The sequence below is a fragment of the Mus caroli genome, unplaced genomic scaffold (genome assembly GCF_978045245.1).
Source record: "Mus caroli unplaced genomic scaffold, Mus_caroli_1 scaffold_7, whole genome shotgun sequence".
NCBI classification, from domain to species: domain Eukaryota; kingdom Metazoa; phylum Chordata; class Mammalia; order Rodentia; family Muridae; genus Mus; species Mus caroli.
This window is the reverse complement of record NW_028227262.1, coordinates 65,772,022-65,787,777: the sequence shown is the minus strand read 5'-3', so window position 1 is coordinate 65,787,777 and position 15,756 is coordinate 65,772,022. Positions and strand designations below refer to the sequence as shown.

The following is a 15,756-nucleotide window of genomic DNA, read 5'->3' as shown; positions in this document are numbered from 1 at the left end:
GAAGAGGGAACAAAATACTCACAGGAGGTATAGAGAGGGAGGGGCTTGAGAGGAAGAGAGGAGGAGGAGGAGGAGGAGGAGGAGGAGGGAAAGGGAGGAGGGATCAGGTATGGGAGGAGACGGTGATGATACGTAGAGGGTCAGGAATTTGAACAAATATTCAAATGGGGGATGGAGAACTGGGGGTAGAGCAAGATGCTCCCAGGACCCAACAAGGATGAGATAAGCTGAAATAACCAACAAAGGGGAGGGAGAACCTATAGAGACCATATCTAGAGGTTAGGCAAGGCCCCTGGTTGGGGGATGGGGGCATCCACTCATCTCCAAATTTTTAACCCAGAATGGCTCCTGTCTAAAGGAAATATGGGGACAAAGTGTGAAGCAGAGACTGCCCCACAGATACCAAACCCAGATCCTATTGGGGATGCCAAGAAGTGCTTGCTGACAGAAGCCTGATATAGTGTCTCCTGAGAGGCTCTGCCAGAGTCTGACTAATACAGAAGTGGATGCTCACAGCCAACCATTGGACTGAGCACAGGGACCCCAGTGCAGGAGTCAGAGAAAGGACTGAAGGAGATGATGGGGTTTTCAACCCCATAGGAAGAAGAGCAATATCAACCAACCAGACTCCATAGAGCTTCCAGGAACTAAACCACCAACCAAAGAGTACACATGGAGGGACCCATGGCTCCAGATGCAGATGTAGCAGAGGATGGCATTGTCTGGCATCAATAGGAGGAGAAGCCCTTGGTCCTGTGAAGGATCAATTCTCCAGTGTAGGGGAATGCCAGGGCAGTGAGGTGGGAGTGGGTGGGTGGGTGGGAAGTAGAGCACCCTCATAGAAGCAGGGGGGACAGGGGATGAGATAGGGGTGTTCTGGAGGGAAAACCGGGAAAGGGGATAACATTTGAAATGTAAATACATAAATTATCCAATAAAAAGAGAGAGAGAGAGAGAATGACCAAACCATTAACCAACTTATCTGTAAGTGAAAATTCTTAAATAAACTTACTATTTTACTTGATGATTAAAAAAAAAAAAGAAAAGAAAAGAAAGGAAAGGAAAGTGTTCCCCAGAGCGGAGGATGTATAAGAAGAAGCGGTTCGTGGAGGAGACTTCAGAGGGAACAAGGGAGGAGTCTGAAAGGGCAGCCTTCAGAGCCCAGCCGTCCGTCCTTCTTACACGCATTTGAAGTTGGGACACTAGTTTTTATGAATGAACCATATAGCCATCGGCCAGGCACAGTATTCACACTGCCCAAGCTCCTTACAGACTAGGAACAGTCCAGGCAGGGGTGATTCGGTGGCCTTTCAAAGAAGTCAGCCATTGCTTTGCACGTGGCACTAAACATTTTAAAAACTGCTTCTAGGAAGGTCTGCCTGTGATCTCTAGTTCACTGAACACATTTCTGTAGCACCCTTACAAGTTGAGGGTCTGACTTCTAGGAAAGTTTTTAAAAACTAAGATTAAGTTAAACTCAAGGCCTTAAAAAAAACAAAAACAAGACAGTCAAGGTGGTAGGTCAAAAAAAAAAAGACAGTACTTATCACACAATGTTCTGTTGACAGACTCAAGTAAGTGGGACCATGGAGGTAAGACAGATGGAAGAAGGTAAGGGGACTCACCATTTTCTATGACGCTTAATGCTCCAGGTTTCAGGGACCTGTCCACCACAGGTGGCTTAGCTGGCCTCATGCCTGTGTTACAGTCTGAAGTCTGCGTGGGCGAGAACGGTGAGCTGGGGGCCACATCTACACAAGGCTTTTCCAGATCAGGGAGCAGAGGCCCGCACGGGCCAGGGTCTACCTTCCCGAACTCTTGAACAATTTTCAGCCGCTCTTTTTCCAGCTCCTGCTTCTGGATCATCTCCTCAAAGGCATGGAATTGCTCCTGCTCTAGCTGCTTCTGCTTCTGCTGGGCAACCCTCTGTTTTTCTTTTTCCAACTCTTGCTGGATGGCGATATTTCGGGCAAGTTCCTCTTCTTCCTTTTTCTACAGAGAAAGTAAAGCTAACACCTCATCCCTCAGAAGAAAAGCATCGGTACAGAGATGTCCAAAGTATAGTTTTGCTCTGGTCTCATTTCCCAATCCAGAATTTATGCTTCGTTCTATACCTCTTAAAGCCATGGAGTTCAGCCCCCATCCTGTTCTACCAAGCCACCAGGAACCTATTTTCAAGGACAGCAAAAGTTCCTATCTTCAAGCTAGTGTTCATTGCCAACTTGACAGACTTTAGAATCTCCAGAAAACATGGCAATGAGCTGTCTGTAGAGGATCACCTTAGTTACATTACTTCATCTGGGAAGACCCGTCTCAGTTATGGGTGGGACCATTCCCTGTGCAGGGGATCCCAGCGGGTATGAAATAGCAAGAGAGGGTGGGATGCCAGAGTGCAAGCGTTCATGCTGCTCCCTCGTTTTCTAATCTCAAAGTTACACTGGCTTATGTTTAATGGGGTGGGGACATGCGCCAAAGCTCTCGTATGCAGGCCAGAAGGCAACTTGTGAGACTCAGCTCTCTGCTTCTACCACATAGGTCAAGGGATTGAACTCAGGCCATCAGACTTGGAGGCAAGCGTCTTTTCCCCAGTGAGCCATTTTACCAGCCCCTCCCTGTTTCTTGTCTATGGATGAAATGTGGCTAATTGCTTTAAGCTCTTGCTGTTGTGGGCTGTACCTTGATCTGTGAGTTAAAATGCATGCTTTCTCTCTTAGGTTGCTTTTGTTGGGGGCTTTAGCATGGCAACATGGAAGCAACTAGGGCACTGATGCTCTACTGCCCTGAATTCTTTATTTTAAATCATGATATACCTTAGCTGCTGCCTGCTATCTCAAACAAGGCTATAAAATAAAATCCAAGCTTAGACCTTCTACCTTGGGGCCTCCAAATCTTTTCTAGTGGTTATTTAAATACAGTGAGTGATATTTGAACTAAAAAGTATCAAATAATAAACCCCTTCCACTTAATAATGCCTTAGGAATGTATGGCTCAGAGCTACTCATCCTTCTGCTGATAGTCAGCACCGGTGTGCAGGACAGCACAGCAGACAGCTACCCATCAGCATGCAGGACACCCCTCCAGTGTGTATCTCGGCCCTATGGGCAGATGCTGTAGGGCCCTGAGTGTTTCTCCGCAAGCTGGAACTAACTATTCTAAATAAGACCCACTACACACACTGGGAGAATCAATGACTATAAAAAGTCATTGATTATTTTGGGATAGGCACATGACCTAAACTTCCCACTCCTGAGATCCGAAATGCCTTATGCTCTGGGGAGAATCTTCACTGTGGGCAGGTTTCTTGCTGTAGATATGGCAGAAAGGTCACAGGTGTCTGTCCCCAGGTCACCCTTTTGGACACAGAGGCCAAATCTGTTAGAATCCTTCACATCCCTACTGGTTGGTGACTCTTTTGAGGCACTGACCTTTGTGGCCCACCCCCCCCTAAAAACAAAGCAGCCCGTTAAGTTCACAGACTCCATTTCCCCTGGCACAGCGCTGACCCGGGGCTGGCTAGGTGGCACACATACTCTGCACACAGACCTTTCGCTCTTTATACTGCTCATATTCTTTGGTGTATCTTCTCAAGAGTTCTGTCTTCAGTTCTTCCGCTTTAGGGAAAGCGACGCTCTTCAATTTCTGAAATACAAAACCAGACCTGAGAATCAGAGCACTCCAATGTCAGCTGAGGGAGAGAGAAAGAAGACAAGAGTTACAGCAGCGCCTCGCACAGGACTGGACCCCCCCCCCCTCCGTCCCGCCTCTCTGTCCCACGCTGCAGAGGCAGCCCAGTTCTTCTTTCCGGCTCTGATAAGCAGACAGATGCTCTGCAGTTGCATGTCGGTTGCTCCGAGATGCTCTGGAGCTGAGAGACAGGCACCAGTGACAATAAGGACCCACCTTGACGGCATCTTTCTTCTCAGGAATGATAGCTGATTTGTAGTCTCGGTGTTTCGGAAGTTTTTCAATAAACAGCCTATGGAAACACACCAGAATGATTAGGGCACACAGAAACTGTCACATGTCCCTGAGACAATGCAGCCACTGGAAGAAGAGTTTCTAGGGGTCCTGGGGATTTAGACCAGGCAGAGCATACATGGCTTGCTCCTGTCAACTTCATTCCTGTATAGAAGTCCTGCTCTCTTCTCCCAAAACAGAGAGTAACAGCAAACACTAGATTCCTATGTCACAAAGGAGAGCCGAAGTGTGACTGAGATGGCCCAATGAGTAAAGGTACTTTCGGTCAAGGCTGGGTACCCGAGTTTAACCCTCAGTACTCACATGGTGGAAGAAGAGAACTCATCCATCCAAGTAGCTCACCCCCTCCATGAATGCCACACTGGCAGTGTCCCCCACTCCAACAAAATTAAATGTAAATTAAAAAATATTGACCAAGGAGGATAAAGCATCCATTGATACTTTGAATTCCAAAGCTGAGGAGATATTGCTGGCTTTAAACTAGACTGAACTACATAGTGAGAATGTCTCAAAACAGAAGAAAAGACCCCCCTCCCCAACCTCACTTAAATAAAAGCCTATCCTATGCCTAAAGTGTAACTCTGAAAAGTGTTTTCCTTGTGATATGACAGAAAGGGCCTCTGTCATAAAACATCCTTCACTCTGTGATGGCTAATCTTGGTTGTCTATGTGACACACCCGGGAAGAGGAAGCCTCAGTAGAGGAATTACCTCCATCAGAATGGCCTGCAGGCCTGTCTATGCAACAGCGTGTTGATTGCTAATTGATGAAGGAGGGCCAAGTCCATTGTGAGTGGTGGGATCTTTAGGCAGATGGCCTGGGCTGTATCAAAAAGGTCACTAAGCATGGACAAGGGAACAAGCCAGCAAGCAGCATTCCTCTGCTGATTTCTCTTCAAATTCCTGTCTAGGCTCCCTATAAGCTAAGTAAAAATCCTTTTCTCTCAAGCTGCTATTGGTCAGTGGCTTATCACAGTAACAGAAATGCTAATCAGAATCCAGGACACCCGCAGCCAGGGATAGTAGGCTAAGATACGCGAAACCCACGTCCATTATTGCTCTTGTGACCTTGATCTCAGGAGGTTTCTCCTGGGACTCAAAATCCTTCAGAGAAGAATGCTGTGCATCACTTCCAGGCATATGCAGCCTGCGCTGCACAAGCAGATGCCTAAATAACTGTGAAGGAAGCTCCATGCAAAATCATAAACTTATTTAACCATAGAGGCTGACAAACAACACAAGAGCTCTGTGGGTAAAGCCCCATGCTGTGCAAGCCTGCTGGGCCTGGCTACCCATCCAGAAGCAGGGCGTGATACTTGAGAGCTGTCCTTTCACCTCTGAACATGCAAATCACAAGTTATCCACATACCTCCCCATACTACAACAATGACGACGATTACTACTACCAAATAATAATGATGATGATGATAAATAAATAAAGGACTGTGTACATAGCCAACATCTGCCATGTGTGCATATGATCATCATCAGTAGCAGTCACAGGAACAAAAGATGAGGATGAGAACCATCATGGAGATCTAACGCCAGGGCTGGAAACGTCCTAGGTGCAGCACAACACAGCAGTGGTGCGGAGGGGTGCTTTTGTTTGGGGTTATCTGGTTGCAGACTAGAGAAAGCAAATACATCAAAACAAAGACACATCAGCAAACATGAAAACCACCTGACAGAGCAACAAGAAAACCAGGAAGCAAAATGGGAAAGGCACACAGTGAATATATGGCACCCAGCTTCATCTCTGATGAAGGAAATTCTAAGTAAATGTGAGATAGCGGTTTTACCATCAGATTGGCAAAGGCCTCGAGGTCGGCTGGTGCCTGCCCTAAGCTCAGGTGTAGGAAGATGTGTGTTCCCATGTGTTATCAAGACTGTAAAGAGATCTAACCCTTTTTCTTATTGGAAGGAAAAGATGGAAGACAATTATTCAAAATTACAATGTACATATGCACAAAATCTACAGCTTGGCTTCAAGGAACTCAAGATCAACATAACTACATCTATGCACATACCAAAATATACATACAAGAAGGTTCAATGTGGGGTTATAAAAACAGGATAACTACATGTGCAAATGTGAAACAAGGTTATCACTCACTCATTCGAAAACAATTTACCGAGCATCTCTATAAGGTGCCAGTCTGGGCTCTGAAGGCTGCTTTCCCCTCATTGCAGAGCACCCATTACAATGGAGAACAGACATTAAAAAAAAAGTATGTAAAAATAAATCAATACTACTGGGGATGGAGATATGGCTCAAAGGTTAAGAGTACTGGCAGATCATCCAGAGGACCTGGGATAGATTCCCAACACTCCTATGGAGGCTCACGACAATCTCTAACTCTAGTTCCATGGGTTATGACACTCTCTTCTGGTTTCCTCTGGCACCAGGCATGTATGTGGTACACAGACATACATGCATGTAAAACACGCCCCCCCACACACACATAACATAAATACATACCATTTAAAAAGGAATCAGTGCAAGGAAAGTCACCAATGCCAGGAAGGAAACAGGTAGAGACTGGGGCATGGGACTGGAGATGGAAGGAGCTAAGGGAAGCATAAGAGATGGCATCTGAGCAGGAACTAGATGAGAGCTGACTATGGAGAGATCCAGGAGTCTGTTCAGGTTGAGAAGGATCCATTTATCACTAAAAGAACAAGCTCAGGACAGAATACAGATGGTGTATTCATGCATTAAGGCCAAAGGTGCACGGAGGCTTGCTTGCAGATGTATAAATGCTATCTTGTTGGGACAAGTCCATGGGTGTTGTTACATGTGCCATTTGGGACATTATTATTGTTATTATTCATGCGTGTGATATGTGTGTGTGTGTGGTGTGTGTGTGTGTATACACGTGCATGCAGCCCTGCATGTGCCACAGTGCACATGTGGCGGTCAGAGGACAACTTGTGGAGTCAGTTCTATCCTTCCTTCACGTGGGCTCCAGGGATTGAATACCATACTTTCGTGGCAAGTACTTTACCCATAAGACATCTCTCTAGCCTGCCATTAAAAATTTTTTTTTAACTTGAATTCCTCCCTTTTAATGTCTGAGGGAAAATGATCATGAACAAGTATTTTTGCATAGAAACAGTTCACTCAGAAAGTCATGAGGACAGTCAATAAAAGATGCACTAAGGATCCTAATCTCATATTTTTCTGGTTTCTGAAGTTAATCATCGAAGAAGAAAGCCTGAGCAGGGAGAGCCCTTCTTTGGTCTATAAACCCCAGTCGCAGTAAACGCCTTCAATATGGGTGATGGTTCACTTTCGGAAGGAGGATTTGTGTTGGAGGAGGCTCACACAGTACAGCACACCAGGGCTGCTTGAATATTCAGAGTCCCTCCTGTGCAGCCTCCCGATGCCCATAAAAAGCTGTGAAAGAATCCACAGGCTGCCTTATTGTCTGTGCTCATCATGAAAGTATGTACTGATCCCACATGCTGGAGATCTTTCTTCTATACTGGGGTCTGCAAAAGGCAACACATTCCTTCAGCAGGAAAACTACCACCAAGAGGGGAGATATGCCTGACGTCATTAAGATGCCTGAACCGTGCTGGGAGGAAGGACAGACATGCCTTTTAAATCCCAAACTAAAGCATCCATGAAAGGTCCAGAACAAGATTCTTAAGAGTGGGGGAGGCAGAAGGGTGGTGATGTAGATGCCTACCTCCACGCCCCTCCCCCACACCCCAGCTGTATGTAGTAACTGGTGAAGTGAGCCACTTGGTGTAACCTGGCAGGAACACATCAAGTGAAAACCAGTCTGAGCCCCACTGGGCTAGCACTTCTCAGCAGCCACCCGCCTGTCATTTCACAGGCTCAGAACCAGGGTCTGGAATGCAGGTGCCAGGACACTGAAGGTAAGGCAGCTGCATCTCCTGCTTCAGGCTCAGTCAGCACAAGGCAGTCCCACATCAAATCCCACAGCCAACAAATCAAGCAAACGAGATGCAGGCCCCAGCCAATGCACGTCCCAGCCAATGCATGCTCCAGCCAATGCATGCCCCAGCCAATGCATACCCCATTAGGTTCGGCTTTTTTTCACAAGATCTCTTTATGGAAAAACCTGCTCTAGAATTAGCCCCCCTAAAACACAGTGCACTTCTTATCCCCATTCAATGACTTCCTCATGCTTTTACTTTGTATCTCTACAAAGAGCTATCTAAGCTGGGCGTGGTGGTAAACATTTTTAATCCTAGTAGTCAGGGGCAAGAGCATCTGTGGGTAAGGCCAGTTTGGTCAATAGAGTGAGCTCTAGGACAGCTATGGCTATGTTGAGAGATCCTGTCTCAAAAGCAAAACAAAACAACCCAAAAAAACAACCCACCTCCCCCCAAAACCTAAAAAACTAAAACAAAACACTCAAAAAACCAAAACCCTAAAAGAAATAACACCCTCTACCCCCAATCAAACAGACACCAACCTGTCTATTGCAGGGTTTGGCAAAGTAAAACTAATGGTCTAAATCCAGCTAGCCATCTCTTTTTGTACACAAGGATTTCTTCCCTTTTTCTTTTTCTTTGTTTTTCTTTTTTTTTTTTTTTTTTTTTTTTTTTTTGGTTTTTCCAGACAGGGTTTCTCTGTGTAGCCCTGGCTGTCCTGGAACTCACTCTGTAGACCAGGCGGGCCTTGAACTCAGAAATCCGCCTGCCTCTGCCTCCCAGGTGCTGGGATGAAAGGCGTGCGCCACCACCGCCCAGCTTTTATACACAAGGAAACAAACAAAAACAACCTAGACAAATCTAGACACTCAAGCTTGCCAAAGCTAAGGGAGGGGTGCTACTGGCACCTAGTGGGCACAAACCAGAGACGCTGTGAACTTCCTCCACCATGGAAATCAGCACAGAACCATTCCCTGTGTGTCAGGACTGTGCTTGAGGAGGCTGACAAGCCTGGTGTGTCCTGACTGATGCGCTGGTAAGAGACTCGGCATGGTATGACTGATGCGTGTGTCTGTCTGGGAGGACACATGTGGGGCTGGCGAGAGTATCTCTCGTAGGGACAGGAATGGGGAGGGAGGTTTATTATGGTCTCTACAGACTGCCTCCTGTAAGTCTAAATGGAAAATTAAAAAAAAAAAAAAACAACCCACGCTTTGGATGGAAACTTGAAACATGAGCTGTAAAACCTTGGAGGTGTCACTGCAAGCTGAAACCCAAGTGCATCCTTAAGCCCGAGTTTGCTCTTCTGTGGAACAGAATGGGGGTGGGGGGAGATGCACCTGCTTTGCACACACCACCCCATGACGATCAGTGAGATGATACCAGGGAAAAACCCTCTGGAGCCCCCAAGTTCCTCTGAGTCACCGGCAGCTGTTCAGGTCCTGTTGTACTAAACTTACGACTGGACGTGACAAGCACGACCTTTACCACACCATCCCCTCCCTCAACCACGCACCGCTCCTGTCACTGGCACCGCTCCTGTCGCTGGGGCTCTGGGATGACTGGGGTCCGCCTTGAGATCTTGTATTTACGCTGCCCTCCCAAGCGTGATGAACTAACAGCCCAGGAAATATCTTACTGTGACGAGTCACACGGACAGCAAGTGGGCCAGAGTCACCTGGAGGCTGTGACTACAGCAGAGGCTAAGAAGGAAACCTCTTCCCTATGCCACTCTAAAGGCACATGTTGAGCACAGGATTCTGGGTTCTGCCACACAACAGCAGTGGTCCTGTAACCGCCTGCCTGAGCAGTAAAAGGGCAGTCAAAACACTCTCCGATGCAGACACGTCTCGCTTACCGGCTAACTCTTTTGTCTAACCACTGGGACATGCGGTCACAGCCTGAGAACCAAGCCTTCTACTCAGGAAACTCTTAAGTACAACACCACCACCTTCTGTCCCCGTGCCTTTGAATGGCAAGGATGACTCACACGTGAAAGTTGTCTGGAACCCGATCAATGGTTGACATTGTCAAGGACCCCACTGTCAGCAACTGTGAGAACCACAGGTGAACACAGGGGCAGAACACAAGGGATGCCAGGCACAGGACCCAAAAAGGCAACCGTAGCTGTCTTACGTGATGTACTTGTTGTAGAGGATAAAGGCATGTTCAATGTTGCCTTCTTCTGAGTAAACGGATGCCATGCGGATGATCTCAACACCGGAGCGGTAGTAGCGACGGGGTGGAATGTCTTCATTTAACTCAACTGCACTCCCAAGTTGGGACAGAATCCTCACCCGGTCTTGGGGTGGGAGGCTCACATCCCCATGGTCAGACATTGGACAAATAAGTTCTGAGACAGAAGAGAGAAAACAGGTAGCATCAAAGCCAAGGCCATAGCTTCCCAGTGGTCAGAACAGGATGAGCGTATCACAAACCTCCCAAGAATTTAGACAAAGAGGCAGGCATGGTGGAGTACACCTTCAATCCTATCACTTGAGGAGCAGAGGCAGGTTAGATCTCTGAGTTCAAGGCCAGTCTAGATTACCTAGCAAGTTCCAGGACAGCCAAGGCTACAAAGAATGACCGACCCTGTCTCAAAACAAAAACAGAATACGAAATGGACAAACAAAACATTAGAGAAAATAAAATAAAACACTACATACAGTGGTTCTGATCAACAAATTATCCCTCCTGGCCTCATGAACACCCAAATCTTGATTTGAGGACTGACAGAGGTAAAACAAAAACAAAAACAAAACAAAACAAAAAAACCCCCAACAACCTTGTCCTGCAATTTGATGGTACAAGGAATACAGCCATTAACAGGGCACTGTGGGTTGGTCTTACTGCTACCAAGAGTTACTCTCCATCAGTAGGAGGCCCATCCAGAGAACTCCATCTTTTTCTTGTTTCTTTATGCGGATGCCCACTTCCGTTTACCCAATCCCTGGCAGAATGTGTTCAGTGAATCCTCATGAACACTGCCTGGCTAATTCATGTCGACCATTTCATTCCACCGGAGATGAAATGGTGTTTACCGGGATACGCTTCCTCAGTTTTGAACACAAGGTTAATGCGGGGCTCCTTTCTAGGGTGATATTCCTGACGCTGCTCACTAAACCACCCTTCACTTCAGCCCAGCCCATTCACCACTTTCAGGGCCAGGTAGTTCATGCTTGGAAGCTTGGAAGCATCAATGCATGCTTGTCCCCGCAAGCCATGCAGGGTGTAAAGGGCAAAGTGACAGCACCTAGGTTGGGGTGGGACACTCTAGGAGTTCCTACTCATTGGTACCCAAACTGTAGGATTTTACATTCTTCCTAGATGTTGCTTCTGGGCTCCCTGGCACCATCATTGCACATAATCCTGAGTGGAACGGGATTGTCGGTGTGCACTGGATAACAGCACACCCTAGCCAGCCTGTTCTAGAATACACTCATCTTGGGTCTGAGCAGTCTTGTTTTTCCCATCTTATTCCTCAGTCAGGATTCTCAACTGCCCCGGGGAGACGCAGATTACAGTGTTGTACATTCAGCTGTAACTCAGTTCTACTTACCTGTCCTCAGAGATTGTTTTCTCTAGGCCAGTTCTGCTTTAGCTTGCCCTAACTTTGCGGTGGCATTTTGTCCACGAAGTTTCCCCACTAAACTCCCTTTTCTAGCAAAAGCGGGGGGCTGCTAGGAATGTGGGGACATTGCGAGTGTAAAACACATCCTCTTGAGAGTGTAAATCTGCCCACGTCCTTAACCGCCGAACTGGGCACAGCCCAGAAGAGCTCATTGGAATGGGATGCTGGGCATCTGGGCACCTCTCGAGAGAGAGGCACTTGTGGGTAAAGAAAGGACCATCCTCTAGAAGCCATCGAGTGGCTCGGGACAACATGGGGTTCAGCAACCCTGCAGAGCGTGTGTATCGGGAGAAGGATCCAGCAGAAACTGCTGGCAGCGCCCATCTGGAAGGCACTCAGTCAGGTTTCTCCAAAATGCAAGGCACTCAGTCAGGTTTCTCGAAAATGCAAGGAGTGTTGAGACCAGGCCTGGCTGGTCTGAAGCCAGCCCTGAAGACAGGGCCATCCCAGAGCTCGCGCGCGGCCGGCCTGGGCCAGGAACACGGACCCCACACTCACGGCCTCTCCCCGCGGGGTCCCACCGCGCCAGGATCCCCAGTCCCGCTGCATTCCCCGGACCCTTCCCACCTTTCGTGAAGGATGACAGTCAGAGCTTCCGGAAACGTCACCTCCGATGACACGCCCACTCTCGTCCCTCCTTAAATTACGCTCCACGGATTTAGGACCTGGTGGGGAGAACCGGTGGGTGGAGCTGGAATCTTCCACCAATGAGAGGGAGCGCTGCAGAGGTCCTTTGGTAAAGGAAACGAACCAGGAAGGAAAGGGAACCTAGTGAAAGAGGGGATTGCCGCAGAAACCAGTATGCTTTTCCCCCCCATTAATTTATCTTTTTATTCACTTCACATCCCTATTGTTGCACTTCCCGCTCTCCCCGCCCCCACCCCCACCCCGCGACGCACAATCCCTCTCCTCCTCCCTCTGGATATCCCACTCCCCCTGACTGTGGCACATCAAGTCTTTGCAACGTTAGGCTCATCCTCTTCCGCTGAGGCCGGGGAAGGCAGCCCAGTTATACGAACGGGACCCAGAGACAGGGAACAGCTTTAGAGACAGCCCCCACTCCAGTTGTTGGGGGACCCACATGACGACCGAGCTGCACATCTGCTACATATGTGCGGGGGGCCTAAATCCAGACTGCTTGTGCTCTTTAGTTGGTGGTTCAGTCTCAGAGAGCCTCCAAGGGCCCCATTCTGAAGCAGGAGTTTCCTGCCAATGGCTCCTTCATCGGAATAATAGCGAATTAATATTTCAAGGGGGATCGCTATCTAGCTTGTCATTCACAGCAGAGCTGACATCGCAGGTTCAAACAAAGCATCATGGACTACCTATCTACATAGCCACCCTCTGCCAGTCAGTCCTGTGGTGTTTTTTTGTTTTTTTGTTTTTTTTTAACTTACATTAATTTTTATCGTGTGTGTGTGTGTGTGTGTTTGCACGGTGAGGATGTGTGCAAGTGAGCATGCCATGGAACGGTAATTGTCAGAGGGACAACTTGTGGGACAGTTTCTTTATTACCCTACGGTTAAGTTCTGGGGACTGAACTAAGCTTAGCAGCCCTGGCAGCAGGTGCCTCTTACCCTCTGACCCTTCTCCCTAGCCCGTGTTGGTTCTGCTTTAACTCTCTTCATAGCCATCCCTCCTGTAAGATTCTCCTAAAATATGATTTCTCAAAAGAAGGGAGATTTTCTGACTTACATCTCTCTCCCCAATGTCTACCATGACTTGTGGTCCCACACTCAACACACATTCTTGGATGTGCAGGTGTTATTGAGATAAAGGGTGTCTGTCTCATGGTCCCCAAGATGACAGGGGATGGACTAATCAACTGTAAACGTGGAGGTGACAGGCTGATTGTTTTGTTCTTGGAACCAAATCTTCTCTATGAGGCAAGCAGAGCCAGGAGCAGAAGGCACTGAGATGGGGTGCACTCCTGAAATTAGTAGGTGTCTATCATACCGCAGGGGTGCTTGAGGGACAGCAAAGAGGAGAGGCTGCAGGCGTGAGATGCAGCGGGAGGAAACCCACCAGGCTGGGCTGTGAACCCCCTGCACCACAGCACCGCACAAGCCTATCTTAAACTCCACTGAGGAGTGAGCGACTTTGAGGAGGAGTGTGTTTGTGTGGTGCATTCTAAAGACGAACTGGCCACAGCATTGGCCTCTTTGCTGTGAGCCCATTGGGACTGAAAAAGACGAAAAGGTAGATAGACATTGCTACTCAGGGGAGGGGGAGATGCTCTTTATACTGGTTCAAACACAGGAAAAGGCACCAAAAGGTACCAAGGCTTTAGATTTGTGTACTGTTGCAGGCACATTTCATACCTGATACTTATCTCCAGCTAGAGAACACACCTCAATTAACTGGCTCCAGTCTCCAAGTGCAAAACTCATAGCAACATCAGGATGGGCTTGTGGTTCTAAGTTCCATTTTGTTTGAAGACAGGTCTTTCCTGTCACCAAGAACAAATTAGTTAGAGAAGTAAGTTCTTACATCTCATTGGAAAGATCTTCAGCGGGCCTTTGTCTTGTTAAAAAAAAAAGAATGCTTAAGCCAGACACAGTGGTGCAAGCCATCATGACAGACATGGCCATCCCTCTTTCCCAGGCTCTCAGGCTAGGGAGAGCTTTGCAATGCTTCTTTTAATTGTTCCTTAATAAAGGTATCTATCACTTGCATAAGACTTCCCACATACTAACAGGTAACGTTAGTATATGTCAAGGAAGACCTCTAGATTGAATTAGTCTGATTGATGAACTGCTGGCATTTTTCAGGGGCCAAACAATGAGATGGAAGAGATATTTTATATCTTTAATGTGGGTCAGGAGTAGGGTGGAGGTGGTTGGGTGCACCTCTCAGGGAACAGTGTGGTCCAGTGTTCTTATCTTCTGCTTTCTTCATATTAGCTACCTTCCTTGCGCTGGGCTAAAACGGTGGGCATGCATCTGTTTCTCTTCCTTTATTGTGGGAAATGTTTTTTTAAAAAATATATATATATATGAGTGTTCTATCTATATAAATACACCTACAGGCTAGAAGACAGCATCAGCTCCTATTATTGATGGTTATGAGCCACCATGTGGTTGCTGGGAATTGAACTCACCACCTCTGAAAGAGCAGCCAGCGGCCTTAACCTCTGAGCCATTTCTCCAGCCCCATTTTGCATTCTTAAACTCATGTTACTTCCTGTCAACTCCCAGAAGCAGGGCTCATCTCCATATCCAGATGCGTTGAAAATGAACTCCATCCACCAGAAGCAAACAGCAGAGAGGCAGAAGCAGCCTAGTGCAAGCCTTCCTCCCCCTGGGTTGAATTCTGCCCATACTCTGTCTGATGCCTTCATCCCTTAGGTCGTGTGGGCAGCCCACTGTTTGGAGTTTTCATGCTTGGTAAGCATGAAGATGCTTCTCCCCTCCTCCCCCTTTGACACAGAATCTCACTCTGTGAGCCCAGTGTGGTTTGGAGCTCACCAGGTAGCTGGAGCAGGCATCAAGGACACAGGTGATTCTCCTGCATCTGCCTCCTATGGGCTAGGATCACAGGAGCACAAGCATGGGCCACCTGCCCAGCTACAGCTCCTGGCTGCCGCTGGCATGGCAGTTATAACTGGCTTACATCAGCTTGCAAACTGCCAGTATAGAATCTTGACCCTCTGGCATTCCATACCAGTCTTGGGTGCAGAACCAGGCAAAAACTGAAGAGTCAGAGAAGGAAGCCATTAGTGAAGGCCAGGTAAAGTGCAGGCCCAGAAAAGAGGGATTTGTGCGGATTTGGTTTGTTTTACTTGGGAAATGAACCAGTTCACCTTGTCTCCTTTTGTATTTTCAGAGCTGGGCAATTTGATGTTCTTTCCATAGCAAGAGAGCCCAGAAATGGTCATGAAATCTACATACCAAAGAGGGAATCTTATACATGTTTCCTCATGTTATGTCTCCCATTAGCATGCATGTAGATGGTAGGTCACTTTTCATGGTTCACAAAGGCATTTATTTATCTTTTCTTTCCTTCCTTCTTCTTTCTTTTTCCTTCCTTCCTTTTCTTTTCTTCCTTCCTTCTCTTTCTTTCCCTTTCCTTCCTTCCTTCCTTCCTTCCTTCCTTCCTTCCTTCCTTCCTTCCTTCCTTCCTTTCTCTCTCTCTCTCTCTCTCTCTCTCTCTCTCTCTCTCTCTCTCTCTCTCTCTTTCTTTCTTTCTTTCTTTCTTTCTTTCTTTCTTTCTTTCTTTTCAAGACAGGGTTTTTCTGTGTAG

The 15,756-nt window shown here is 47.4% G+C and overlaps 1 protein-coding gene across 4 annotated transcripts in view; it reads right to left on the bottom strand.

Annotated features, from left to right (window-relative positions):
- Window positions 1–15,114, bottom strand: part of Stambp (STAM binding protein) — a 28,937-nt gene extending 13,823 nt beyond the window's left edge. The window contains exons 1-7 of one of the 4 annotated variants that reach the window (XM_021164698.2): window positions 14,982–15,114; window positions 13,836–13,963; window positions 12,082–12,245; window positions 10,020–10,236; window positions 3,901–3,976; window positions 3,544–3,639; window positions 1,626–1,992 (exon numbers count right to left, since the gene is read on the bottom strand). In XM_021164698.2, coding sequence (XP_021020357.1) covers window positions 1,626–1,992; window positions 3,544–3,639; window positions 3,901–3,976; window positions 10,020–10,222 — 742 coding nt within the window. In that variant the 5' untranslated portion in view covers window positions 10,223–10,236; window positions 12,082–12,245; window positions 13,836–13,963; window positions 14,982–15,114. The remainder of the gene's footprint in view (window positions 1–1,625; window positions 1,993–3,543; window positions 3,640–3,900; window positions 3,977–10,019; window positions 10,237–12,081; window positions 12,246–13,835; window positions 13,964–14,981) is intronic. The other 3 variants (XM_021164701.2, XM_021164700.2, XM_021164699.2) reach the window with 3 other exon arrangements.
- Between the last annotated feature and the right edge of the window lie 642 nt (window positions 15,115–15,756).